Source organism: Plectropomus leopardus, chromosome 2, assembly GCF_026936395.1.
Source record: "Plectropomus leopardus strain MGB_pleo_1.0 chromosome 2, ASM2693639v1, whole genome shotgun sequence".
NCBI classification, from domain to species: domain Eukaryota; kingdom Metazoa; phylum Chordata; class Actinopteri; order Perciformes; family Serranidae; genus Plectropomus; species Plectropomus leopardus.
This window is the reverse complement of record NC_142177.1, coordinates 29774520-29798945: the sequence shown is the minus strand read 5'-3', so window position 1 is coordinate 29798945 and position 24426 is coordinate 29774520. Positions and strand designations below refer to the sequence as shown.

Sequence of the window (24426 nt, the reverse complement as noted above, 5' to 3'; positions counted from 1 at the left end):
GTGTGCATTGAAGCTTGTAATAGACCATGCCGTGAGTTAATTTAGGGAAAAAAATGTGCCCTTTTTTTGCTTCTGACCTCTCTCCTTTTCTTTCTCTCTTTTTTTCAGGATTACAACAAGTCAAGCACACAGAGTCTAAGTGACACTGGATACTCCTCAGATGGCATCTCCAGCTCTCATGGAGAGATTACAGGACAGATCCGGGAAGAAGGAATCAAGCTCAGTGAACGAGGTGTGTCCATCCCATCAGAAATCACCAAGCTAGAGAGCTCCATGAAGCCTCTACTGGAGTCAAAGACGACATCAGAAAAGCACAGGCCACATTCACTGTCTGTAGGACAAGGCCGGGACTACAGTCCTGATGATGATGCAGCAAGAGATGAATCAGAGGATGACCTCAGCTGTAAGCTTCGCCATGACTACGTGGAAGATAGCAGTGAAAGTGGTCTCTCACCATTGCCAGTAAGACAGAAGAAGTCACATAAAGATTTAACAGATGAGGAATTCATGAGGAGGCAAATTATGGAGATGAGTGCGGACGAAGAGGAGACGGAAGAACATGGAACTCAGAAGACTAAAAGGGGACATAAAACCAGTGGGGATTTGAGCAAAGAGAGACGACGACTCTCTCATCATTCTAACAGCTTTGAGGAAGACACCAAGGCATCAGAGGCAAATGATGAGGAAGATGTCGTAATGGCTGGAGGACTTCGGCGTTTCAAGACCATCGAACTGAATAACACCAACAGTTACAACCGAGACATGGAGCTCAGCACTGAGCATGACCTACGGGAACCAGAGCTGGAGATGGAGAGTCTGACTGGTTCTCCTGAGGAGCGCTCTAAAGGAGAATATTCATCCACCCTACCTGCCACCACTCCCAGCTACACCTCCGGAACATCACCTACATCTGTGTCATCCATGGAGGATGACAGTGACAGCAGCCCCAGTCGTAGGGCAAGACTAGAGGAGGCGAAGCAGCAGAGGAAGGCTCGACATAGGTCCCATGGGCCACTACTGCCCACTATTGAGGATTCATCTGAGGAGGATGAGCTTAGAGAGGAGGAGGAGCTGCTGAGAGAACAGGAGCAGATGAGAGATCTAGAGCAACAGAGGATCAGAAGCACTGCCCGAAAAACAAAGAGGGATAAGGAGGAGCTACGGGCACAGAGACGCAGGGAAAGATCCAAAACTCCCCCCAGTAACCTCTCTCCTATTGAAGATGCATCTCCAACAGAAGAGCTAAGACAGGCTGCAGAGATGGAGGAGCTTCACAGATCATCATGTTCTGAATACTCACCGTCAATGGACTCAGAGGCAGAGGGCTTTGAGATGATTGGTGGAAAGCTTTACAAATCAGGAAATGAATACAATCTTCCAACTTTCACATCGCTCTACTCCCCTACAGAAAAGACATCAGCAATATCACCATCTGATAAAACACTAAAAAGTGCAGAGGAGGTCTATGAGGAGATGATGAAGAAAGCACAGCTCATGCAGAGGCAAGGACATCAACAGAAAGGTGGTTCTCAGCCTGACAGTAAACAGCATCTTGAAGCAGGAACTGTTCTAACCCCGGGCTCGAGCCCAACGCAGGTTACTGCACCTATGTCCTTCTCCACAACCGGGAGTGATCCGAGAATTCCAGCAATTCATGCAGCACAGCATTTATCAAAAGAAACACAAAATAGGATGATGTCACAGAGTGCCAAAATCGAAGGCGTTGTTGGAGTTGCCCCAACCAAAGCCCAAGTCAGTCAGACTGCCACATCTCGACAGGCAGGTAGCACAGTGCCTGCTAGCAGCAGAGCAGGCTCCCAGAGGCCAACACAGGCATCACCTGACCCTGGAGCATCCTCCCTAGGCTCCAAAGTTTTCTCCTTTTTTAAAGGTCCCAGCCCCCCAGTCTCCCCAAGCACTTCTCCAGCACAAAGCCCAACGCATTCACCGTCCGTTAGACCCACTGGTGGTAGCGGCAGGCAGCTGCCGTCTTTGCCTGGTGGTCCTACATCGGCTGGAGCATCTCACGGAGGTCAGGCACCTCAAAGGGCAATGTCACCACGTCTTGCACGACAGCAGTCCTCTCAAGACTCACCAGTGATGGTGATTACACTAGGCTCTGACAAAACAAGTCCCGCCAAGCCAATCACTGTAAATTCTTCCACTTCCCCTTTGTCATCGCCAACACAGGGCAGTTGTAAAACTTTGTATAGTTCCCAGCCCACCTCAGCAAGTTCCCCAACATCACCACAACGGCATCCGTCACAACAGTCTCCCAAACATGCCTCACACATGACTCAAAAAGTTGAAAAAGTAAGTGTTGGTATTAGCACTGTGACAACAACTGCACATAGTCGTGGATCTATGGAAAACATATCTCTATGTAAAATCTCAAATATTCCTGGCTCTTCAATGGTTGTGGGTCAGGGTGTGTCGAGTACTAATGTGGTGGATCTCAGATCCCCCTTGAGGCCAGCTCCGATTATTATTACAGACCAGGGGATGGACCTAACATCCCTTGCTTCTGATTCAAGGAGATACTCTTTAGGAACAGAGCAGCCGTCTGGTCGACACACAGCAGTACAACCTCTTATTATGAACCTGAATGCACAAGAGCAACCGCACATATCTGTATCAACACCAACCACAATTAGCGTCACAGTTGCAGGTTCTATGTTCATGTCCCAACCCAAGCAACCAATCGTGTACGGGGATCCTTTGCAAAATCGTATGGATTTGGGGCAGGGTGTTGGATCCGCTGTGTGTCTGACCCAGACCAAGCCACCTGTCACTGACCCATCTATTCCCAAAATTGATGCCTGCCTAGAAAACCTGGGTATACAACAGCAACAGCTTCAGTTGCAGCAGCAGAAACTCCTGCAACAGCAACAGCTTCTTGAGCAGCAACTCCAGCAGCACCATCAGCAATCCTCCTTTGCACGTTACAATTTAGCTAATCAGGTCCAGCCACTGCTGATGAAAAAAGACCTCGTAGTGAGCCAGACAAGCAGTGCCCAGCCTGCGGTGACTGCTAGTGCCATTCCTAGACTATCCCCCCTGGCTTCACCATCAGTGTCCGCTTCTAATGCTCCTCATGAAGTCTATAGTGGAGTTGCCTTAGAGCTAAAAAACAAGCCAACAGTAATGAACTTGTCCACGGGTAAGCCCCATGTTATGATGGTGCAAATGGATGAAAGTAACACATCGCAGGGGGGTACAGTGACTCAACTGGTGAAGCGAGAGGAGCCTCCCCCTCCTCCCCCTCCTCAGGTCTTGGATCTCACTGGACAGATCAAACCAGAAAACCAGGTGGCTTGTTGTGATGTTGTTTACAAATTGCCCTTTGCTGGTTCCTGTTCAGGGTCATTCACTCAGAAGCCTACAACAGTATCCTCAGATAAAAATCCCACCACTGAAGCCTCTCAAGCAGCCCATCCTCCCTATCCACCACACTACAATGTGAGCCAACAACAACAGCAACAACACCAGCCTCAAGCTACACAAGGGGTAACAGAGGAACATAAACCATATCAACCACCCATAGTCCCCTCAGGAAGAATTCAGCCCTCCATGTCTGATACTAATTTGCCATCCATGACTGATGCTGGTCACTATCCAGGTAACGTCCAGGGGGGTCTTGCTGTTGATCTCAGCAGCATGAATCAAGCTTATGATGGCGGATACCTTGGCATTGGAGCACAGTATGGATCTTACACAGACTTGCGTCACCAAGGAGACTTTGCAGGCCCTTCCTTACCCCTTCGCAGATATGGCTCCATGTCCAATATCAGTGCTGACTATGCCTACGGTTCACGCGACCCGACAGCACCACAGGACTCCAATCTGGCTCAGTATAGTGCAACCACTGCCAGGGAGATAAGTCGCATGTGTGCAGCTCTTAACACTGTGGACCAGTTTGGAAGCCGGTATGCGAATAATCCTGAACTGGTAGCATATGGGGCTGGAAGGGGTGGACCTTTAGCTAGACTAAACCTCCAGCAAAGCTTAGCATCAATAAGAGCAAACTTACTGTATGGACCAGATGGGAGGCCAACAGCAAATGGCCAAACCCTAACAAACCTAATAAATGCTAGACAAGCAAGTATACGCGCCTTGTACCCTGCTGCTATGAGAGGAGGTGATGGCATGATATACTCCACCATAAACACTCCCATAGCCTCCACCTTGCCAATTACCACCCAGCCTTCCTCTGTCCTGCGTCCCATGCCTAGAGGAATTTATAGACCATACCCTACAGGTGTAACTGCTGTACCATTGGCTAGCCTCACCAGGTTGCCTCAAGTCAGTCCCAGAATGCCTCTGTCCACACAGGGACCATATTCCTACCCTCCTCCCACCCAGTATCCTACATCAGCCACACCATCAGGAAGCGTGCCTGATGTAAGCAGCACACACCAGGAAACTGCTGTGTACCTGGGGAAGCCTTTAACAACAGTAGCTGCGCAAACACCTGCAACCGTTCCACCCATTCAACCTGCAGCACACTTAGGAGCACAAAATGTACCAGCAACAGCCATGCAAACCACGGCAGATCAACAAACGCTCACTCAACTTACCACACAGAGTGTTACGTCCCTTCCTCAAGCTCAAGGCCAACCTCCAAATGTTCAGCAAGTGCAGGCTCAATTGCAGCCGCACCAGTTGCCTGCTCAAACCGAACCTTTATCTCTAACCCAGACCCAACCTCAAGTTCAACCCATCAGTCAACCTCAACCATTAGCTTTGCCACAGGGCCAGCCACAAGCTGCCCTGGCACCAAGTTCCAAACTTTCTCCTCCCACGGATTCCCAGAAAAGTAAGGAAGATGAAAGACTGAGTCAGCAACAAGAGCATGTGCTGCAGCTGGAGCGGGAGCGTGTTGAACTGGAGAAATTACGGCAGTTGCGCCTACACGAAGAGCTTGAAAGAGATCGTATGGAGCTTCAGCGACACAGAGAAAAAGAACAACTTATAGTTCAGCGTGAGATTCAAGAGCTGCAGACAATCAAACAGCAAGTTCTGCATCAACAGCAAGCAGAGCGGGAGACACAACTCATCATGCAAAGAGAACAACTGGCCCAGCAGAGAATGCAGCTTGAGCAAATTCAGTCTCTGCAGCAGCAGCTACAGCAGCAGTTGGAGGAGCAGAAAAGGCAAAAGACGGCAGCAGTGGAGGCAGCAGCTGCTGTTGCAGCAGCAGAGGCAGCTGCTGCATCAGCAGCAGTGGCAGCAGCAGCAACGTCCGCCCAGGGTGCTATACAAGGGGTAGTTGTTGGAGGGGCCCCTCAAGGGTTCATTATTTGTGACCAGAGTGGTAGAGTTATCCAACAAGATGGTCAGAGTGTTCAGTTTTGGCAGGATGGACAAGTGGTCCAAGCTGTGGTGGCTGCTCGACCTATTCATAGTTCTGCCTCTGAAATGTCTCTGAGAAGTAGCGACAAACAGGCTGATTCCAAGATCATGAAAAAGCAGAACTCCATGCCTCGGCTGAGGGATGGCTCGGAGGAGGACTCTGTGAAGAGGATTACTGACAGCTGTGTGCAAACAGACGATGAAGAAGGAGAGGACAGGTTCATGAACAGGCGTAGGAGAACAAGGCGTATTGCAGACTGCAGTGTGCAGACCGATGAGGAGGACCAGGGAGAATGGGACCAGCAGCCAGTGAGACGCAGGAGGTCACGCGCATCAAAACACTCTGAGTCCAGTGGTGAGGCTAAATCAGATGGGTCATCTAAAGTGGCTTCTGCAAGTATAGCTATTCAGACCACAAATGATTCATCATGCCAAACAGAGTCCGACCAATTAGGCAGGATTTCACCTGCAATCCATATTACCATGGCGGAGACCTCAAAGGTTGACCTATTACATTACATAGCGGCCCCTGAGAGGACCCACAAAGGAGAGAGTCTTGCCTGCCAGACAGAACCAGAGTCTCAGTCTCAGGGTGTGGTCGTCCCTCAACTGAGCGTCCCGACGACTATTAGTCCGTACTCCACAAGTCTGCATATTGTCGGTGCAAACACATCTGACCCAACCTCACCTAGACTCCAAGGAGTCGCTAAATTTGAGAGGAGAAAACCAGACCCCCTGGAAATTGGCTATCAACAAAATGAGTCTCCTTCTCGCCAGCCGCCCAAATCTCCCCAGGTGCTGTATTCCCCTGTATCTCCACTGTCTCCTCATCGCATGCTGGAGACCACATTTGCCTCCCAGGAGAAGCTCAACAAGGCCCATGTTACGCCCCAGCAGAAAGCCTTTACTGCTGAATCACCCCAACGCCACCAGACCCTACCAAGACCCATAAAGAGTGTGCAGCGCTCCATGTCGGATCCGAAGCCTCTCAGCCCCACATCAGAGGATCCTGCCAAGAACAGATTCTCCCCATATCATCAGCAAGCTGTGTCCAACAGTCAGGTACGAAACGAACTCTATTTCTTCAGACTGAATTTCATTTATCAGTTGTCTAATTTTTGAAGGATTACTTAAACGATAATTAAAAGAATTACAGATGTCAATTGATTACCGCTCGTCAGTAAACTGCCAGTACTTTTGATCAGTTACCCATGTCGGTCTGTAGGTAAATTTTGCTACTCTTCAGTTAAATGCATTTCGCATTTACAAGGTCTGGTTGTTGCACGCTAGCAGCACAATCATTCTACAAATACCACTAGCAATGTCTTTCTGACCCAACAGTCCGTATGTTTTCATGATGTCAGAAAAACTCAAATTATTGTGTAGGTCCCACTAAAACTTTTAAAATACATGTAAACATGTTAGTCCCACTGAAATCGTACTAAATCATATTTCTCTAAGTCAGACTAACACACCTAAATCCTGCAAAATGAGTAAGGCATTTTTTAAAAAGCAGTGTTAGCTGTCAAAACCAACAGAAAATAAAAGGCAAGGCATTTTAGAAAACAAACATAAAAATTTCTCTGCTTCTAAATGAAGAGCTTTGTTTTGAAATGTGGCGTTAAGCTCTATGAGTCTGTGGAGTGCCAAATTAAAAGGAGAGGCCTCTTGTATTTCACTTTAATTTCGCAGTTGTTGTTTTTTTTTTTCCTTAAAAATTTAACTGGTTAACTACCAGTTAATGGGTGTCAGGCTGACTGAAACTGACACCCCTAAATAAACATACAGAACACTGTATTTCAGGGGAATGTGTTCAGAAGAAATATCTATTTTTAGAAATGCAGCAACCCCTGAAAAATCTGGCATAGCTTCTTTAAATAAAGCTGCAGTGCATTAATGCCTTAGGTCCCCCCTGGAGTTGTAAGTCTTTTGATCAAATACAACATATGTTTTTGCTGCTGATACACAACATTTAATGATGTCAAGATTACCGTACATGTGAATTTTCACGGGATAGAATGCAGTATGTATTTGAGGTGACACTGACAATATTCAGGATGTGATAAAACTTGCAGGGTATTTTGTTGCACTCAAACTATTATTTAAAGATCAGTGCATACTAGTGCCGAACCCTGGAAAAATAAGTTCACTTAACATTTACATAAGCCAATTAGCATGTGGAGAAATATTCAGTAGAAATCGAGGCCTTTTAATTAAGGCAGTTTTTGTCAATTCATTGTCTGAGAGTAAAAAATTGTACATGCATGTTTATGCAGAATATGCTGTGTGTGTAATGATCACACAGGATCTGGCATCAAGAAGGTGACAGAATGTTCTCATGAGAGCAGCTGGCCACGCCAGGAAAGCTTTTCCCATCATCCTTTTCTGCTGTATCTCCTCCCTTATCTCTCCCATTTCTGCTTTTTTGTCTGTTTCTCTCTCTCTTTCACACACACACACACACACACACACACACACACACACACACACACACACACACACACACACACACACACACACACACATACACGTCTCTGTCATGTCTTCTATATCTGGCAAAGCCTTGAGAGTTGCCAGGGGGACATACAATGTGGAGGAATCCTGGTGCTGCTTTGCTGTCTTCCTGATTGTTAGCAGCTGGTCAAAGTAAATTAACATTGCTGTGCACTTAGACCAAAATTAGTCCGAGAAGCAAACATAGCAATAGGATTTCAGGCATTTCACACATTTGCACTTCTAATCTTTAGTGTTAATGTTTCATACACGGTTCTCATGTGGATACCTAAAAATATGACCATGGAGCTTCCCAACACAGCTATTTTGTAAGTATTAGACTAGCACAAATGCCTTTTTATGTTGTGTTTTTATTTGTAGTTTATATTTTTTACTGTTTTTACCTGCATGCAATTCATAAATATTTGAAGCTATGTGAAAAAAAGGCTAGATACTGTAGATATTTTATAAAAGAAGTAAAAGGAAAATGTTTCTGAAAATACATTTACATGAAAATGCATTATACTCTGATGTTTCCAGTCGACTTGGAAAAAAATTAAATTGCCATTTCATGTTGATGTTTACATTTACAAATCTATCTAGACAAACATGTCTTTGTGCAGTATTTTTTTCAATTAAGAATTATTCTGACATTCATGGATGCCACATTTATTAAAATTAGATATGAACTGAAGAAGCACAAATGGTGCTTTTTCAAACACATTTAATGGTAGAGACATTTGATATTTAATTCAAAGCAGTAACAATGTTATCAATGTTACTTGTTTAGTAAAATAAGTTAAATTTAATCCCTAAGTTTAGCCACTTTGCAGTATTGTTATGTAAAAGAGGTGCTTTGCGTTGACTGCACTGACTGCCACTACTAAACATTTCAACATAGTTAATCAGGCATAAAATGAAAAAAAGTCACTTTGTCTCTCGGCTTCAGTGAAACAGCGTTTTAATCAATATAATGACATCAAACTATGTTAATTGAACTATTGATGGAGCTTACGCCCCCATCATACACATGTTAATTAACCAAGTATTCTGACAGCGTATCAGGCTGATAGCTCTTCACTTAGGTCCAGGGCTAAAGAAATGTGCAGACCCTCTGTGAGTACCCAGTGTACAGTAATGAGTCTAATTTACATAAACACATTCTGTTTATAGCTCAGTGTTTGCTGATGTGTCTCTGCCTCTCCAAGCAGATGGCCTCCCTGCAGCAGCAGCAGAACTCTCTGATGAGGAAAATAAAGAGGACTCTTCCCAGCCCCCCTCCAGAGGAGACTCCGCTCCCCATTGTGACTCCAGCGCAAATGTACAGCTCTCCTGGCATGCCCCAGAGGGTCCTTCCGAGACCTGCCCAGGGGGTCACCAAGGCCGGCCTACTGAGCGAACTAAAAGCTGTGGAACAAGAGTCGTCGAAACTCCGAAAGCAGCAGGCTGAACTGGAGGAGGAAGAGAAAGAGATTGACGCCAAGCTACGTTACTTAGAGCTCGGCATCACCCAACGTAAGGAGACCATGGTGAAGGAGAGGGAGAGGAGAGAGCTGGCTTACCTGAGGTGTATGGGTGATGCTCGGGACTACATGTCGGACAGTGAGCTCAATAACCTCAGGCTGGTGGCTGCAACAGGAACCTTTGATGCTAATGGTCTGCTGACAAGGCCCAGTACTGCACCGTTGAGCCAGTTTACTAATGACCTCAATGCCACCTCCCAGTATCCCTCGACCTCGTCCTATATGTCTTATCCATACCCTCAAAGTCAGCCATCAACGCAACAGCCAGGCGCTCCTTACCAACAGATAGGTTTCCAGCCTCCTCAGTATCCTTCATCCTCTGCACCCCAACCAGGAACGTTCCAGCCTCATCCCCCTCCAGGCCCGGGCTACCAGAACCAGGGAACTTATTCCAATCGCATGTACAGCCAGTCCTCCTACCAAACAGACCTCAGCATGCAGCAGCACGGTCACCAGGGTTTCCATCCACCTGGTCAGCCTATGCCGAGCCAGACCCTTCCTTACCCCAGCCACAGTTCCTACCAACCCGGGCTCTCGTACCAGCCCCAGGCAGAGATCCTCACAGTTCATCAAAGACCACGACAAACATCCCTGGCTGACCTTGAGCAGAAACTCCCCACCAACTACGAAGTTATTAGCAACCCAGCAGTGTCAGTGGCTACCTCAGCTCCAGATACCAACTTTGGCTCAGTCTACAGCAACGCGTATGGACAGTATCGCCCCCCGGAGCCTGGCCTCACTCACTCTGTGGACAGCCCCACCTCTGCCTACGCCTCAGATGGACTCTACACCTCCAACCTGGAGCAGAATATTCCCAGGAACTATGTCATGATTGACGACATCAGTGAATTGACAAAAGACAACACTAGCCAACCTACTGATGCGCTAGGTCATCCTGTGGGAGGGCGGTATCGCAGTGAGAATGGCCCTGCACGTGGGAGTGCCTACGGTCGGCCCGAAGAGGAGTCTGTGGATGCTTATGGCCGACCCACAGGAACAACGGGGTACCAGAGTGCAGTGGACAGTCGCACAAGCACCACAGTGAGCGGAGGCTCTTCCTATTACTATGATGATTATAAACACACATCACGGAGCAGTTCCAGTAGCCACAAACTCGCACCCAAGAATCTCGCCCCTGCAGTAGTCTCCTCTAAACGCAGTAAGCACAGGAAGCAGGGAATGGAGCAGAAGATTTCTAAATTCTCCCCTATTGAGGAAGCGCGGGATGTGGAGTCGGACCTTGCTTCATACACAATGACAACATCAACAGGAGGCAGCTGTACAGTTGTGTCCAGAACCAAGAAGATTCAGGATGACGGCACCTACGGGATGAAGAAGAACGCATATGACCAGCAGAAATATTACGGCACCAGTCGAGATGGTCTTGAGGAGGAGGACCGCATGTATAGCTCCGGGAGGTCCAGATCCACTGGATATGGTATGGACAAGATTTCATCCAGAGATGCCACAGGCCACAGGAGCAAATCTTACGAGAGAGACGCTATGGAGAGGTCTCAGAGAAGCAGCCGCAGTGGAAGGGCTCCAGTGCGCACCCAGAACTCAGAAGAGGAAAGCCCGCTCAGTCCTGTTGGAAAGCCTGTAGGCATGGGAAGAAGCTCTGGCATAGCAGACGCCCATGATGTGAGGAACCAGTACGGCTCCAGCCATTCGCTGCCAGATGTGCAGGACCATCACAAGAAGGACCTGCCCAGGAGTCATGTCTATAAACCAGATGACCCTTACCTAGTAGATGACATGCACTGTGCTGTTTCTGACAGTGAAGGTAACTGGTGCTGAATCATTTGTGCTGCCTGACATTTGTTCCTCCCACCTTTAAAGTGTGCTGGAAATGGACTGCATGCCATGTGTGGAATTTTAGGAAGAGTGACATTACTTTGTTTGTCTTTTTTTATGGATTGTTCCCTGTGATGAATTCAGCCAAAAATGCCTGTTTTGTATTTTTGTTTTGCACGCATCCTTTTTTAGTGTAAGGTGATGTCTGGGTTTTTTTTTTTGTTTTTTTAACTTTTTTTCTGTTGGATTCTTCAAAACTGCGCATGGCTCTGGGCTGTGGAGCATGTTTTCCCCATTATTTTGCATGGCTTCAATCTGCATGCTACTCCTTTCACCACATAAAACAATTGACTGATACTGTTTGTTTTGGTTTTAAAAGCCTATCATTTGGGCCAAGAGGAGACTGATTGGTTTGAGAAGCCACGAGAGGCCCGTTCTGAACGCTCAAGACATCATGGAGGTGGAGGTCACTCATCCACAGGCAGGCGTAGTAAACACACCTACCATGATTATGATGAACCTCCAGAGGAATACTGTCCCCAGGATGATTACAGCCAACAACGACACTCCTCCTCAACACCACGAGATCACCGTCACCATGGCAGCAGTTCTGGTAGACACAGTTCTTCCCGCCACACCTCAGAGGATCCCAGGTCGTCCCGTTCTTCCAGGACACACCCCAAAGACCCAAATGTCCGCTCTGATGGCAGAAGCTCTTCATCTGCACAAAGAAGAGGCGGTCCAGACTCTCGTTCTAGCCAGGGAAGCCCCCGGAACTCAGGTGACTTCTCTCGAGAGTCTGGTCATCACCACGGCACGGGGGGACGGAGCCAGAGACCCCAAGGAGATCGGACAACCCCCAGAAGGCAGGATCCGTCCACAGCAGGGCCTAAATCCCAGCAGCAGCAGCAGCCCTCTCAGGCCCATACTGGGCAGCAGCGGTCAGGTGGTCAGGGACAGTCTGGGAGACATCCAGAACAGCTTGATGGTACCCAGCAGGGACAGCAGCAGCAGCAGCAGAGTGCACAACAACAACAACAACAACAACAGCAGCAGCAGCAGCCACCGCAGCACAGCCAGACGCCTCAAGGCAGCCAGCCTGCAACAACCACCGCAGGAGCCGGACCGGCACAGCAGCAGCCCAAACCCGGCCAAGCCACACCACAGGGACGCCAGCCTGGAGCAGGGTCTGCAGCAGGGCAGCCAGCTACCACAGCGGTGAGTGGACCTAAACCTTGTTTTACTTTACTTGGTATTTTTCAACCTGAACCCTATTTTCCCTTATTTTGTGTCTAAGAGACTAATGGAGACAACAATTTTTTTTTAAATCCGTAGCTATTCAAGGCATGTTCACACTGTTAATTTATGTCCTAGGGTAGGGTAATTTAAAAACAAATAAAAAGTAGGGGCGGGTCCTCTACTATATATCAATACATCTCTTATTGTGTTGCAAATGCACACATCATGTTGGAAGGTCATTCTGAGGAGTGGTGAGAACTCCCCACCAACCGAGTGGAGTACATACCATTAAGGCTAAGTCTTCTCCACAGCGGCCAAACTTCAAATATGAACCTGAACTTATTCCATCTCTCCTCTCTCCCTTGGCTTTTCTGCCTCTCTCACTTTAAAAATAAAACAAAAATGCCAAAGAGATTTTTTTTTTTTTTTAAGTTGTCTCCATTAGTCATTTAGACACAAAACATGGTAAAACAGGGTCCAGGTTAAAAAATACCTAACTTACCATTTAAGTGTTCCTACTTTATGTTTTAAAGGATGTGCTACTTTTGAAATCCTGAATTGTGTGGTTCTTTTTTATTAAAATATTCCTAAGAGGCTGGTCATGGTGACAGATAATAATTCAAACCATTAGATGCCATTATCACAGTGTCCTATTGCGTAAACCTTCAAAAACACTTTTAAATGTCACAAAACGAAGCAACAGTTGTTTGTTTTGATTGTAGAGTGTGAGAACAATCTGACTCACTCAAAAAAGACACTTGTAGTTGATAACGAGCATAATATCCACTGTCAAGTTATTTTGAATTATGCGCAGATTCTCCACTTGAAAGAGACTGATCCATCTGGATTCCAATTGGTGACCAAACAGCTTTTCATTCTTCTTCTTTCATTTCTTTTCAGGTTCAGCAGTTTGATTTGATAGATCAGTCAGTAGACAGTTCGATAAGTTCCATCTCTTCATTAACCTTTTAGCCACTAGCTGATAGTGAGTTGTAGTTATATCATTAGCAGCTGGTTGTAGCATAAGGTGAAAAACCTTTTAATAAGAAAAAACATTGAAAAAAAGAAAAATATATTTTATATATATGCTACCTTGAATAAATGCAAAAAGAAAACAAATTTGTAAATACTAAATACACCAGTGCCTTTTCAATACATTTTTCCCCACATTAAATAATGTGCAAATATTTACTCCTTTACATCTGAACATGGGATAATGTACGACTTTTGCATTAAATGTATGTAATATATTATATTTAAATGAAAGTGTTTTACCATATTTATTTAAATAACTATTAAATTATGCAATTACTTTCAATCACTGTACACAGACAGAAGTGGAAAGGAAAATTCAGAATACACTGAGAAAAAAAAGAAGCATAGAATAAGAAGTTATTTGATTAACTTTATTTGATTATATTTCAATTAGGATTACATTTTAGATATAGTGTAGAATTATATATAGTAGCAATTTAAACTTTTGTGCTTAATACTTGTCTCTGTTCTGCTCAACAGGCAAAAATGGATGCTGCACCTGCAGCAGCAGCAGCAGCCGCAGCCACAGGAGTGAAACCTACGACAGTAGTCCCACCAGCACCTCAGTCCACCAAAACAGCCACCCCTCCTCTAACAGGCATCGGTAAGTCTCAGCTCCACCTTTACCATAAACCACTCAATGACCACAGGCAAACCACGACATATGTGATGATGTTTGTTGTTTGCAGGCTCCAAGGCCGCTCCTGTAGGGATTGGTAGCAAACCCATGGGTATCGGCAGCGCCGCCGCAGCACCGCCACCCGCTGAAGGGGACAACGTTCTCACTAAAATCCTGCAAGGAGGCGCAGCAGAGCAGGCGGGAAAACTGGGAGATGGTACAGTCATCATAAATTAATGTATTTTCGAGTCTAACAACGTCTACAGGGTTCCCACAGTCTTAAAAAACCTAGACAAGTCATAGAATAAGTAAAAATAATTGGAAGTTTTGGAAAAGTCGTTGAATTTTTAAAATCTGAGCCAACTGGATTGATTTCTTTCAAAATGAGGAGAAGGTAACGAGCAACTTATGAGAGGAAATGAGCCAAAAATTAGCAACAAATTAGTTAAAAGTATGAGAAAATTACCTGAACAGAAGCAAAAAAGGCAAGTAAAAAACAGCAGCAAACAAGGACATGACCTGAATTTTAAAACTTTAAATATTTAATTCTAATAATTATAAAAATCTTATTATTATTATAATTATTATAATAACTTTTTGTTTGCAATTTGCAGAACATTTCATGTCAAGTTGCTCATTGTCTTTTTTCTCCCATGTTCTCGAAAGACATCAAACCAATTTGCTCAGAATGCACGTGTCTGAAAGCAGCAAGAGAAAATCAATGTCGATCCAGGTTTTGAAGGGTAAAAAATCATTGAAAGTTTTGGAAAAGTCATGGAATTTTGCTGTGTGTAATGAAATTGTTACAGTAATCTTGCATGGATAACCTTCCTATGTATTTTCTAAGACTGTTGATGTAACGTTGCTCTAATGTGCGTCAATTAGTGACATTTTATTTTGCATCATGTAGGTTTATTAATTTTCTCCCCACTTCCTGTCTCTCCCCTCATGTGTGCCAGCTGCCTGAAATTATGTTTATGTTTTAAAAGCGCCCTGCAAGTGGGGAAGAGGAAAAAAACATCATGGGTTCTTAAAAAGTCATAGAAAACTGTTGAAATTTTGTCCATGAAAATGTGTGGGAACTCTGTTTCTAGGTTTTGTTGAGCTTTTAGACACTTGAATTCTTGAATGCGTTTGTCACTGTTTGGGTTAGACTCTGATATTTGGCTTCTCCTCCTTTTGTCTCTCTTGCAGCTTTGTCTGGCCTTGGAAAGAAGTTCACTTCTTTTTGGTGAACTAAAGAGAGGAGGGTGAGTGAACTCAATACTTCTCTAAAAGTTACAGGCGCTAGCAATTCCTTTTTTCAAACTTTTAATTTAGAAACATGGATTGATTTTAGGATGGGAGGCAACAGCTGGCAGCCTTCTTATCAACAGAAATGATAAATTGCTTCCTCGTTGTGAAATATGGATATTTGGGAAATGATAATGTATGTGCTTATTGCTTTACTTGTTTATTTTGAATCAACTGTTTCTTTGTTTCAGGGGATGCAGAGTCGAAATGAGATGGATTGGTAGCTTTGTACTTGAAAAACCTATGAAACTGCATTAAATACATTTCACATTACAGAAGAAGAGATCGAGGAGGAGATTTCCTGAGTGCATCAGTGAGTATCTCATTAACTTGCCTTCATTCTTTCAGAAATGGAGACTTTTTTTGGACAAGTCTTTGTGATAAATACTGTGTCATCTGCTCAGCTAAGCAAGTGAAAACAATGGCATTGCGGAAAACTATTTAAAGATGTAATAATGCACTCATTCACTTTTGTGACACTTTCATTGTGTAAAACAAAAAGCAGTAATGCGTTAACTTGGTAAACTGCTGATTGTGGGATATATTTTCCATTTTAACTTGTTAGTTTTTAGCCACATCCACACTAATTCATTTTTATGTGAAAACAATCCCGTTCACACCAGCATTTTAGCACCATTTCAGAAATAATCACTGTCCATACAAACATGCCTGAAAAAACATGACCATACACATACACTGGGCATGAACACGCCAGTGTCAACAGAAGGTGGATCGTCTTTTCTGTGGTTAGTTGATCAGTTAAAGAAAATACTATGGAGGTGACAAAAAGTAAAGAAAAGTAAGATTTCTTTGCTTGGACATACAACGAGGTGAATCTGTGATTGCATTCAAATGATCACTGAAACTGATTCAGACAATTGCACATGTTTATGTATTCAACTGGTTCTTGTGTTTTATTTATTATTTTGGGTTTTATGCCCACTTATGTAATGTGTGACAGTGTATTTGTCTGCTTGTATTAGTTGTTGTAACCATGTCTTATGCTGCCCTCTTGGCCAGATCACTCTTGAAAAAGAGATTTAAAATTTCAATGAGACTCTACTTAGTCATATAAAGGATATTGTATATAAAGGTCTCAGCTTTAGGGGTTCCAAAATGCGAAAGTAGTGTGGACATTTGGCCTAAACAAAGTAATAGTTGCCAAAGCCAAAAACATATCGGTGCGAATGAGTCTTAGTTTCACGCCAAGACTCCAAACTGTGAAAACATCAAACTCTGTCACACTTTGATTAATTGATTAAGTGTTTAATCAGCTGGATATTTACATAGATTATCATACTCTGTGTCGGCAAAATGAGAAGATTCAATAGAAGTGATGACTGATTAAATTCTGTGATTGTAAATTCTGACTGATCCGCTGTACCTTTCCCCTACCCCAAATTACTGAACAGAGCTGGAATCAAAGGATGCCTTGTCAGCACTGAATTCCCCAGACATGGGCGCACGATTGAAGTGAATTAAATAAGGGCAATCGCTTCGTCAGCACGGTGTTACAAGACACGAGCAGAGGGCTGAAGAGGCCTGAAAGTAAGTGGATGCCTTGACAGAGCTACAGTCCCAGAATGATGATTGTGGAGACATCTGAAGCCTCATTGGACCGATGGTGAGTAAGTAAAAGCCATTCGCATACACCTGTCTTGGTTTTTCTTTTGTTTGCTTCAGCATTTTGTTTATTGGTGTACTGCTGTGTCAGGTCGGGTTATTAAAGTCACAGTCCTCATGAACTTTGTGCCGCAGAGGTGAGAGGCCAAAGCTGAGAACAGGGGAGGTCAGCACTAGTACGGTTTACCTTCTGACTCCACGCACGCCCAATAATCTGGGCCAAGCACACTGAGCTATAATAAGCTTGAGAAGGCTAACTGTGGCTTTGCTTAAATGACACACACGCAAAGACACACAGGAACAAGAGCACACACACACACACACACACACACACACACACACACACACACACACACAGAAGCATGACTCATGGTAAGCGTCACTCATTACACGGTAGAGCGACCTAACAAACTAATTCTGCTCAATGGAGCACAACTACAGAAGTGCAAATAGAGACGATTTCAATGCACTTTGTTTGGCGTCTGTCACAACACACGCTGTGACTTGCACAGGATAAAGTTGTGGCTCATTTGACTGAAGGTCTATCATTCAGTTTTTATGCCGTCCATGCTGACACTTGGATTAATATCAGTAGCCGTGTCAAGTCGTCTCTGCGTCTGTGGCCAGTCTGGGGATAAAGTGGGGGAATGTGGAGATAAACCCGACTCAGTGCTTCTTTGAGCAGCAGGCCGGTCTGCTCAGCCCCGTGGATTAACGGCCGATACCAGCAGGGCTGTGATTGGCTAGAGTGGCATGGGAAGTAAAGGCTAGCAGAACTCTAACGTAAACATTGCAGAAGATTTCAGTCTGTGTAAGTGTGCTGTGTAATGACCACGGCATAACACACAGATCAGTGGTTTCCAACTTTTTTCCTTGAGGAACTTTTTTTTACCATAAGGTGACGACCCCTGACTAAGTGAGATATTTTATATTATATTCAGTGCATAACAATATCAGCACAGAACAACTGGTGAACTGAACAATTTACACAAATAGTGACACAATGACTGCAGGAAGTTTGTGTAAAACAAGCACGATGGATATTGCGTCAGAGATGATTATTTTCAGAAACTTTTTTCTCTGTCCTTTTTTTTTTTCTTTTTAGTTTTTAACAATCAAACATACATAATATGCTTCTTTATTGACAAAGTCAGTGTTTTCTTCTAAATGATGCTTGGCCATTGTTTAATAATCTCTAAGTCTATTAACTGTACTTTTCTTATGCAGGATGAGGCAGAGAGTAAAGACTGTGAATACAGTTTGTGTTCAGGTCTTCATTGTGTCATTATCCTAATATTTTACTTTTATTGATAAGGATAGGTAGGAAGATAGATAGATAGACAGACAGACAGGAAAGGTCGGAGAGGGATGACATGCTGTAAGCAGTTTGTCTTGAAAACGTTTACTTTTTTTACTTTTTAATTTCTTCACAGAATTGAATAATGTGCTGACATATAGGCCTACTATATATATATATAATTTTATTTATTTTTTATTTTTTAAGTTTTCTTACACCCCTTAAAATCAAGACGGCCTTAGCGATTCTTTTTTTTTTTTTTTCCTTTACAATTTAAGGTAGTTTTTTAACTTTTGGAATTATTTTCTTTTTTTCTTCAAAATCTTTTGCAGATTTTTTTTCTCTAAATTGTTTTGGCAATTTTGAAAGAAAACATGCCATACAGACTGCAGGCCTGCCAAAATCAAAAATGCCAAAATGACACATTTCTCCCAGCTAGAAACTTTAAAAACAATGCTCCATGACCACATCATGTGGGACGAACGCATTTCACCCAGAGTCACTCAAGGAAAAATATTTGTAGCTTTGGGGTGGGGTAAAAAAAAAAAGCCCAGACAGCAAGTTTTTCACAAACTTGACATGGTTGCGAGTCACTTACAGTCCATTCAGAGTGAACCCATGACCCACTTCTGGACCACAACCCACCACTAGAGAACCACTGACCTAGATCATTTTAAAATACATTCTCTTTTTTTTTTTAAATTAAGTTGTTTGGTCGTTTTTATTTCTGTCATTTATGTTGGTTAAGTCTACATAGAAGCATTAATATTGTGGCCTTGAGACATTCGTATTGTGCAATTAATGTATCTCTGCTAACATTCCCATCCTCACTGTGTTTATTTTCAGGAGGACGGTCGATAATGAGGATGTGGAGAAGCGGAGAGCAGAGGGGGAAGGGGGACTTGAGTCCTGCTTCCCCTCCTCCTCTCAGAGAAATCCTCCTGGGATCTGTGTGACAGTAAAAGGCCCGCTGACAGAGGCACCTGGATATCATGGGAGAAATTCGGTGTGTTTGGTCGTGCATATCTCCTTATGCAAACAGCTTGATAAAGGAAGCCTCACAGCGCCCTCTATGGGAATTTTAAAGGAACAGCGCTCATGTCTGAGGAGTCACATCTGGCAAGGATATTTGATTCTATATTGATGTCTTCTTTTTCATGCAAAACACGGTGAAAAAAAGGACTTTCATAGGTTTTATCAAAGTATCAAAGAAACCGATCTCCACCCACAATGACAGCACATACCTGGAGTAGACAAGGTGTTTCACGGCAATGACAACTAACCTGATGACTCCACTACAATCCTCGAATGCTTGGTTTCTCCGATCTCTACATTCCAGTATAGGGAATTTGACCCTTTCTCTGAATGTGTTTTTATTTCTCCTCTTTTTGTTTTAATGTCTACAGAATGCATTGTGTAAATGTGGACATGAGAATGCACGCACAAATATTTGAAAAACTGGAAAAAAAAAAAGAAGAAGAAGCCCATATCAATACTTTTTCACCACCTATGAGATGCCACTAGTCATCAGCTGTAGGTTTTTAGGGAAGGAAAGTACTACCGGTGTGCCCACAAGTGTGAGATTCACACAGATGAGAGGACCAAATGAAAGAGTGGCCACGGCACTTAATTAGCCATCGCAAAGCCATCTTTATAGTCAGCCCCAGAGCCAAGTGTGACGCTCTGGAGCTGACTATAAAAAAGGATAAAGCCCCACAGGGGACTTTATCCTTTTTATTGATTTGTCTCATCTTTTAGTTTCTTTTCATTTTTGCCTGATATTCACTGAATGGAAGAGCCTTATTCAGTACATGTTTTTACTTGTATACCTCATATGTTTTAAAATGTCCATGTCATCATGCATTTCTTTTTACACAAATGTATACTATTTTATGTACATAAAAACAAATCAGAGATCTAATTATGTAAATTTGTCATTTGTGTATTTATGGAATCACTCTCCAGTGACTTTTTTTGTTGTTGTTCCGTGTTTTTTTTTTCTCTTCGGTAAAACTTTATATTTTTCACTTTTTTTGTTGATTTGAATCTGTTTTCTTGCATCAAATAATTTGCTTGTTGATTTTTAAAAGCAATAGCATGCAGAAAATGGTATATAGCACAATCGTATATATGTTGTTTAAAATCAGTGATGGGAAATATCAAACACTTCTGTCGATAAATAGCCGTAATATAATTTGTCAGAGGGTTTACAACCACAGTACCGTGTCCAGACGTGCATGTTATGTGCAGATGCATAAGAGCATGTAGACAGGTACGAACACACACACAGACACACACTCTCTCTCTCTCTATCTCCTGCAAACACATACGCACACACATATGCACACACACACACACACACACACTCTCTCTTTGCACCCTTGTTACACTTCAGAGCCAAGGTTAATTGTGTTCTCCACCGAATCGACCTGTTAACCTCCTGCTGATTAATGAGGTTACAAATTCACCACCGAGATGATCTCACTAACAAGCTGGGCCCACTGCCTCTATTTGTGCAAACACACACACACACACACACACACACACACACACACACACACACACACCCATACACACACACACACACACACACAGATATAGGAGAGGATGAAAGCAATTATCAATTCAAATGTTCTATGCAATGACTCATTTTGAACCTGGAAGTGATTCTGCCTAAAACAGTTTATTATCATCACTGTATTCACAAGAAAAACAACAAAATTATGAACTAAAATAGTAAAAAAAAAAAAAAAAAAAACTAAAAAAAAAAAAAGGTCATGAAAATGTTTTTACTTAGCAGCTTGTCTGTATGGATTTGAATATTGAATATTGAACTAGTTTTTATTTTCGTGGCATGTTTTGACCCCTCACTCCCCACACCAGGGGACTCGTTGCCAAAGGGTAAACTGTGTAGACTGTCGGTTTTTTGAATGTCCACCATCATGTTGCTTTGAAGCATGGGTTTGCTTGGCTTTGTCTGGCTGTTTGTAAGCCCTCATTCAGTTTTTGTGCGTTTTTTGGCTGACCTGGGCTCCTCAGTGTTTGGCTTGCAGTGACTGTCCGTGCTGCTATAAAAACCTGTGATACAGATGGTCAGCACTTCTCATTAATACTTGTCAATGTACATATTGGGTGTCAGTATAACCTGTGGGGTGAATGGAATGCTTCTATTGGATATTTCATCGTTGATTAAACCACTCAGCAGCCAAGCCATCGGAAAGGTGCATGATTAGAAATTATATTCTTGGAAGTTGTACCTGAATTTAAAAAAAAAAAAACATAAGAGAGGTAAGGCATGATTTCACCAAGGTTTGCCTAACGGACCTTGACTTTCACAGGCCAATGTAGAGAACATTGATGAGTAAAAATGTTCAGCCAGTCATTCACAAATCAGGGCATGTCATTTTGAAAGCACAAGCCTGACTGGTAGCACTTGCTGCTCGATGAAACGCAGAATCATGGAGGTTGCGTAACAGCGCCTCTGACTGAACCGTGTAAGATCTATATCAAAAACAAGAGGCGGAGATGCTATCTGGTCGATATGAGGTGCACGAGACAAAACAGCCTTCGGTGCAGCCGTGCAATTGACAGAAAGGCAGACAGACACACATTCTTACTGTAAATACGACTTCATTCTTCTGTACAGCTTTTGAGTTTTGAGTACGGCTGTCATGTGCATCCCTATGCCGTATTTGCTGCCAACTTTTGTTCATAAAAAAAAAAACATTTATTACCACAATAATGAAGATGATGATGAAACTAATGATGATGATGATGATTATTATTATTATTATTATTATTGCATAAGCATAGTGTATGTGGCTGACTTGTATTGACTGTTTACAACAGTGGAACAAAACTCGTATTCAAAAACATATCCAGTCCGTGTATAGTTTCTATACATATTGTGTTTGTAAAACAAGCAGAAAGAACCTCCTCAGCAACTGCAGAGTAGAACGCCTTTGCCAGATGATCAGGAGGTCTTTGAGCTGATGGTTGTGATCTGCAAGGTGATGAGCAGCGGGTGAAAAAATTAAAACAAAACATCTGGAAAAATGTCATTCACTGTTGTAAGTGCAATGGGCAAAACGTCAGTCGTGTATCCATTGTGAAACCTTGTGTTCTATTCAGTGTATTCCTGTAAACAGATAGAGTAAATTTTGGTGCATCATGTCAAGTAATGTGATTAATAAAAATATTGACCCTGCAATTTCCAAACAGAGAGAAGAATAAAAAGAAAAGGAATATATTGTGGTTATTGTCCTCGGTCTCTGTGTGTGTGTGTGTGTGTGTGTGTGTGTGTGTGTGTGTGTGTGTGTGTGTGTGTGTGTGTGTGTGTGTGTGTGTGTGTGTGTCACCTTCTTTGAGATAAGATAAAGAGTATAAGACCTCGAAGCCAACGAGACTGTTCGGATAAGACCAGGCTTTACTCGCTGAAGCAGTGATGAGTTATGCCAGTGTGGGTGGTGGAGAGGCAGGAGCAGCGAGAGAAGTGTGTGCCAATGCATAGAGAGAGATGGAGGTGTGAGTGTATGAGAAGGTGTGACTGAGTCTGCATGTTTGTATCAGGAATAAAGAGAGAGAACCGAATTAATATGTACTGCTGATATCTATCTATCCTATCTCTAATCTATTTACAGATACAGCTGCAACTGGAATTGCCGAAGGGTCCATAAATGATTTAAGTCACACTGTAAGATACAATGAAGCAGTAACTTTGACACTCTTAACAGAATTTGATTTATTGCCGAGTAGGATTCCACATACAAGGAATTTGCTTTGGTGTATTGGTGCATTACATAAACATAGTTCCAAGTTTTCAAAATTCAAGAAAAAAATCTATAAAATAGAAGCAAATTATTATATATATATATATATATATATATATATATATATATATTTAAAATCCTTACCCTTAAACATCCTGCTCAGCTGTTTGGTACAGCACATTTTGATTCACTACATCTTATTAAAAATGTTGCACTGAACTCGACCAGTTTGAGCCATCTCTATCATTCAATTTAGGTGACAGATTTAGGTAACTTTATACAAAACATAAAAGTCTAACAAAGGTTAAATAATAATTTTTAAAACCATGCTCTACCAAAGTGTTAATTTGTCCTTTTATGGTAATGCTAAGATAATAAATTCACAATTTTTATAAAATAAAAAAGGGTGAATATTTATTGTTGTTAATACTATACATTTTATGTTATTCCAGCATATAAACCAGCAGAATTCAGATATATAGCTCAGGAAACTTTGTTTACTTAAGTTACTTAAACTTAGAAAGATTGATGAAATTAAAGCTGACATTTTAAAGTTGCAACAACTTCACAAATTGAAGTAAATACAACTAAATTTTAAGTAAACTTAACCATTAGATATAAAGTAAAGATTAATTAAGATTATTAGTGATATTTATTCACGTTTTTCACGGTAATCGATCCTAGATTTATTTCTTTTTTGTATAATCAGCATGTCAGATTTTACAGAGTAGGCTCACTTCCTTTAAACTCCTTTTCATTGTCAATCTTGTGGTCTTTTCGGGGCTTTTTAGCCCCAACTGACGCTGACTCCAGTGAGGTAATTTGTCAGATTTAATGCAGATCCTTGTGGAGCCATAAATGGCTTCAGACAACTTTTCTTTTTTTTCACATTGGCGGTAGTGGACCTGTTTGATGTGTATTATCTGTGGACTGTCTGCAAGTGTGCATCACTATCCCCATTTGTACAGTTCATCACGGCTCACCACTCTTTATGGCACCAGAGTTTTTACTTTGCATTTAAATGTAGCCATTTACCAAGATGTATAGACATTTAGGTGTTAGGTGTGGTTAGATGACCAATTGTATATCCCAGATATTTATTTTAAAAGAAAACTGAAACCTTTACTTGTGGGGCGTTATGAACGATCATATATCACACAAATTAAGGTGTTTAAGTATCTGAAACCTGAGAAAATTTGCTTGATTTCTTTCAAATCATGGGAGGAAGGCAATGGGCACAGAAAGAAGAAATGATCAAAATATTAGCAAGAAATTAATAAAAAAAGTACACACAAATACCTGAGAAGTAGAATGAATGAATGAATAAATGAATGAATGAATAAATAAATAAATAAATAAATGAGTGAATGAGTGATTTTTAAACAAGGA

General features: G+C 42.6%; 1 protein-coding gene across 3 annotated transcripts in view; it reads left to right on the top strand.

The window, feature by feature from the left end:
* bsnb (bassoon (presynaptic cytomatrix protein) b) overlaps window positions 1-22515 on the top strand; it is a 93438-nt gene extending 70923 nt beyond the window's left edge. For 2 of the 3 annotated variants that reach the window (XM_088090333.1, XM_088090341.1), the window contains exons 5-13: window positions 109-6414; window positions 9057-11151; window positions 11542-12380; window positions 13917-14040; window positions 14126-14272; window positions 15250-15305; window positions 15540-15661; window positions 16761-16972; window positions 19115-22515. In XM_088090333.1, the coding sequence (XP_087946459.1) occupies window positions 109-6414; window positions 9057-11151; window positions 11542-12380; window positions 13917-14040; window positions 14126-14272; window positions 15250-15290 (9552 nt within the window). In that variant the 3' untranslated portion in view covers window positions 15291-15305; window positions 15540-15661; window positions 16761-16972; window positions 19115-22515. Of the gene's footprint in view, window positions 1-108; window positions 6415-9056; window positions 11152-11541; window positions 12381-13916; window positions 14041-14125; window positions 14273-15249; window positions 15306-15539; window positions 15662-16760; window positions 16977-19114 lie in introns of all 3 variants that reach the window. The other variant, XM_088090339.1, reaches the window with a different exon arrangement.
* Window positions 22516-24426: the final 1911 nt, after the last annotated feature.